This window comes from Ceratina calcarata, unplaced genomic scaffold, assembly GCF_001652005.2.
Source record: "Ceratina calcarata isolate Rehan_Ccalc_2016 unplaced genomic scaffold, ASM165200v1 scaffold779, whole genome shotgun sequence".
Taxonomy (NCBI): domain Eukaryota; kingdom Metazoa; phylum Arthropoda; class Insecta; order Hymenoptera; family Apidae; genus Ceratina; species Ceratina calcarata.
Window position 1 is genome coordinate 12,306 of NW_017179093.1, and position 4,626 is coordinate 16,931.

At 36.1% G+C, this 4,626-nt stretch overlaps 1 protein-coding gene across 1 annotated transcript; it reads right to left on the minus strand.

Moving 5' to 3' along the window:
- Positions 1 to 6: 6 nt before the first annotated feature.
- On the minus strand, positions 7 to 814 carry LOC113465009 (uncharacterized; the record flags this gene model as incomplete). The annotated part of the gene is made up of 1 exon (XM_026818107.1): positions 7 to 814. A coding segment is annotated over one exon (522 nt), but the record flags the coding sequence as incomplete, so codon positions are not given.
- Positions 815 to 4,626: the final 3,812 nt, after the last annotated feature.

Below are 4,626 nucleotides of genomic sequence, written 5' to 3' on the forward strand. Positions count from 1 at the left end.
GTCTATTTTCCAGAATGGAAAACCAGTAAAATTTGTTCTGTGTATATAACAAATAATGTGAACTCAACTACGTGGTATTACTTATGTATCTCCCAAACATTAGCCTTCAATTGCATATCTTATCAACAGCAATTAGAAAGGCTATTAAAAAAGCAATTATATTAATTGCTACTATAATAATTCAATAGAATGTAAGAGTCTTTTTTTATTATGGAAGAAACCTGCACTTAGTATAATAAATATTTGTTCACGGAATCGTAGAAAGTATAACAAGCTTTTCACGTTTCCACGGTCACTCACCGTTCTCCACGTTGAGCTCTGAGGGGGCTCTGTACGATACGGGCCTGCCGAAGTCGCTGGCGTCGCTTGGGTGCAGCAACAGCTGATGGGACGCTCTGGAATGATGCCTCGAAGTGGACGACCGATGTAAGTGAACACTGTTTAGGACGGTATTGCTCGAGGCACGGCTCAGTGCCTCCCTTTGGCGCACAGCCTCTTTGTAGATCTTGCAGTACATCACGATCATCACGACACCGGGGATCCAGAAGGAGACCGAGGAACTTATCACCGCATACAGCCGGTTCACCACGAAATTGCACACCTGATTCACATTTTTACTTGGAAAAATCGTGGAAGAGGACGGAGTAATAAATTTTTTAAGTACCACAAATGTCTGTGAGACATGGAGAAATTTAGTTGACAGTTGTTTATGGAAGGGGTAGTACGATAGTAACAATCCATGAAATGGAGGCCATAACGTTTTACAAGAGATTCGGTTCGGATCAAGCAGAGACTTGAAGGTTTTATCCTGTCGTTATTCAACCATACGCTTGAGCCGGATTGCATTATTCAGCTATAAAGGAGGATCGGAATGGTGAATTGTATCCAGCAGTTATTCCGAAGTGATACAAAATTACAAGCTTCGGTTATATTCGATTTATATGGTTACAGTGACAGAAAGTGAAAGGATTGTTCAATCATTGAAAAAGTGGATTGCATTTTTGATTTTGTCATTTATTGTTAGTCATAAAGTAGGACTGGAGATTCTTAAACTTTTTTTTATTCTTTCGAAATTCTTTGTTAGATTTTTTCATCGATAGTAAATTATGCTAAGGACGTTTGTCAGAGATTTTGAAAATGTTGAAAAATTCTGAAAAAATTATATGTTATTCTTGGAATAAAAAAAATGAACTGTTATCTTTTTCAGAATTTTCTACCGTTTTATTATTAAGAAAAATGAATGAGAATATTAGAAATTTAACATGCATTCTTATGGAGACCAAAGTTTATTATAAGAAATAAGTACTTTTTAAATGTACAAATACAAAATAAATGTTATCATCGGATAAATTAACATTTTTTAAATCGTTTAACGAAAGATTGACGAAACTGACCGTTCATTTCTATTCTAAAATTATTAATAAAAACGTAATAAACAGTTTTCGTGTCAGTTGATCGTTAAAATTTCGCAACATCGCTTTCTAGTAAAGCGATGTAAATTTAGCGGTAGGTTTGAACTATCGAATTTTAGATAATGGTACTACGCTACATAATAATTAACGTGGCAAATTGGATAAATGAAATAATGATTACAATTCGATTTATAATTAAGTAATTTTTCGTCCCATTTGTTGAAGATGTTTTATCTTTTTTTTTGCTCGAAAATTTTCCTTTTAATCGTAATTGTGACATTTTGAGGTACGGATTCACAATAAGCAATTTCAATTTGAAAATCTCAATTGCCAACTGTCAAATACTAATTTATCTTAAGTCATGCTGTTGCCAAGTTTCTTTAAGATTTTTACATAATTTCAATGTGAATATTATTAGAAATTTCTTAATAAAAGAAATTATATTTAATCAAAGAATGAATTTTAAATATTTTACTATTCACGTATGTTATCTATTTATGTTTTTAATGTTTTTGAATAGTTGATATGTTAAATATATGATGTTGGTATTACTCGATTTTTACAATGTATAAGAATAGGAGACCCCCACACCGCTTACCCTTCTAAAACCCTAACAAACGTCCTTAAATGTGCAGCTAAATATGAGAAATTTTTCGATATTGATATTTTTTTACCGTTTAACTTGGGACTTTAATTAATCTATCCGAGCATACTTCAAGCTTCACTCGCAGGATCTGCAAGAAAGGTTCGAAAGATCTTTAGTTTTCGACCTCGTTCGTAAGATTTTTCTGCGAACTTGTATAAACTTTCGAGTTCCTTAATTGGACAAGTTCGAAACGGTTCCTTAATATTTCTCCCGTAATCGTCTCGGCAACGCTTCCGCTTTTATTTTTACACCCGTCACGTGCATAGTTACAAAATAAAACTGCATACTGTTTATGGAGGTTCTATCAAGCTCAGCTTTCTGGTAGATGAAAAACGAACCTCTGTTAGCCGAACAATTATTTTAATCAACGCGATCCGGTGGCAAGTAGGCAGGTATAAAAGGTACATACATAAACGTCGGGAGCGTGAGAGAGTTATTGTTCGCAGGACAGAGAAATATTAAAGTCGATGCCACAACAGAATTTCAATTAACAGTACGCCCATTGTGTGGGCCGGTTCATTGTGCTCGTTGCATTATCGGTCTGATCTATATTTTGCTAGGCCATTTTGCTCCCATTTCTCGACGATATTTTGTAGTGGAAGCCCGATTGATCAGGATCTTATTAACTGTGATCCCAATTATCGGGAAAAAGCTTGGCTCCAGCCTCGTAATTTTTGTTTGCAATTTCTATAATTTCTGCAGCCAGCGTTAAACCAAAGATTTGTCTTATTATCCTTTATAAGAGAATTAGTATTTAGGTGAAGGTTACGAAGGCTGAGAATAAAATTGTAATTTAAGCTACATTACCTAAATAAAGGAATTGTTCGTGAGGGAAAGAAGTTAATAACGAGATGAACGAAATTAAAAATAGACGTTCTATAAGAAGGAAAATAGGAGAAGCGTAAAAAAAAAGAAAGAATGAACGTTATGAGAATTAAAAACACGATGGAAGCGAGGTAATAATAACGGCAAGAAGATATTCAAACTAGAAAGTGGACGGAAAATTCTAAGGGAACGGAAATGTGAAAATATAACAGAGAAACGTAAGTACGTATTGCCAATAAACGTTGAATATGGAAAAACGAGGTGACATAAAGAGGGCAAAAGTCATAGTAAAAATAGCACTAATGAATTTGATGAAGAATATCACTGCAGTTTTTAATTACAACAGCCAAATCGATTGATGAAGATAATAAATCAGAGCTAGTGAAAAAATTAAAGAATAGAAAGACGCCTACGGATCTGTTTATTGTTCAGAACAGTTAGCGATGTTGGAGGAACACGGCGTGGAAACTCTCGACCCGGAAAAGCAATAAATTTCCCGGCACGTTCCTTCGGTCGGCGTTTTCGTCCGGGCTGCAATTTCGCGTGGTAAAATTATAATAATGCGCGCACACCCCGCCGACGTGCTACGTGCACGCGCATGTACGTAGGTTACTTAAACCTGTGTGAACGCGGCACGGCGCGCAGCGTCTGAACAAAGTTTCTAAGTGGTCGAATGCCGCGAGATGAGAGGCTATAAAACAACGGGATATGATTTCGGGTATAATAAGCGACCGTGGCTGTGTTTGGAAACTGCTACACTGGCTGCGTTTGTACAAGAGGCATTGTCGTATCCGAAGAAGATGTTCTCCGGCCTATTCGTGCCTCGAGCACAATTCAGAAGGCTTCATATTCATTATAATGTCGTGCTTTTCATTTCGGATTTTCTCACGTCGATTTCCACATTTCCTCGAATCTTCATTATTCGTACTGAATAGTAATCACGACATTGTTTATACAGTTTCATATTACCAAACATTAAGGAAATGAAAACTTGATATTATCAAAGAATAGAGATTATAATAAACTTTTTTTTATATATTTTATGCATGATCTATTCATATATTCTTCCTCTCTGACGTAAAGCAATTTTATTATAAATAGATAGACAGATAGGCTGACGATAAAGCAAAGATCAGCGAATAATCCACTGGTGATGAAGAGTACAACGACGAATTGCAACTGGGAATAGATTTATACGAAAATTTAGAAACGGCCGGATTAGGGGAGGTGTATGCGGAATTATCGTGGCTATTAATTCGGAGTTTCCGTTTACACCGCGCCTGGAATAAGAGACCGTGGTAGTAAATCATCTCTATGCAAATTTCGAAGGCCGTTCATCTTACCGTTCCCTCGCTTCCCTCGCGTTATACCGGTGTATGCCACCACCCGCGTCCTCAATTCGACTTTCCGCAGATTGAAATTCTATCTTCAGACGGCGACAAGTGCTCGGGTGTAAATACACCCGATAAAATATTCTATTAACCGTCAACGAGAGAAAATTCAACGCCGTTTATCGAACGTACCACTCCTGCAAGATTTAACGCGGGAAATGTAGTTCGTCGTCACGAAGTTTTCCAGCCGTGAACATTTCATAGTCTCGAATTTTTTATTATGTTATAACAGAAATTTTTTGTCTATAAAATAAATTTGACAAGCGTTTAATATTAACGATTGCCAGACTTCCAATTATAACAAATCATGTACTTGTAATAATCTTAATGTATTAGAGTTATGATCGTACAG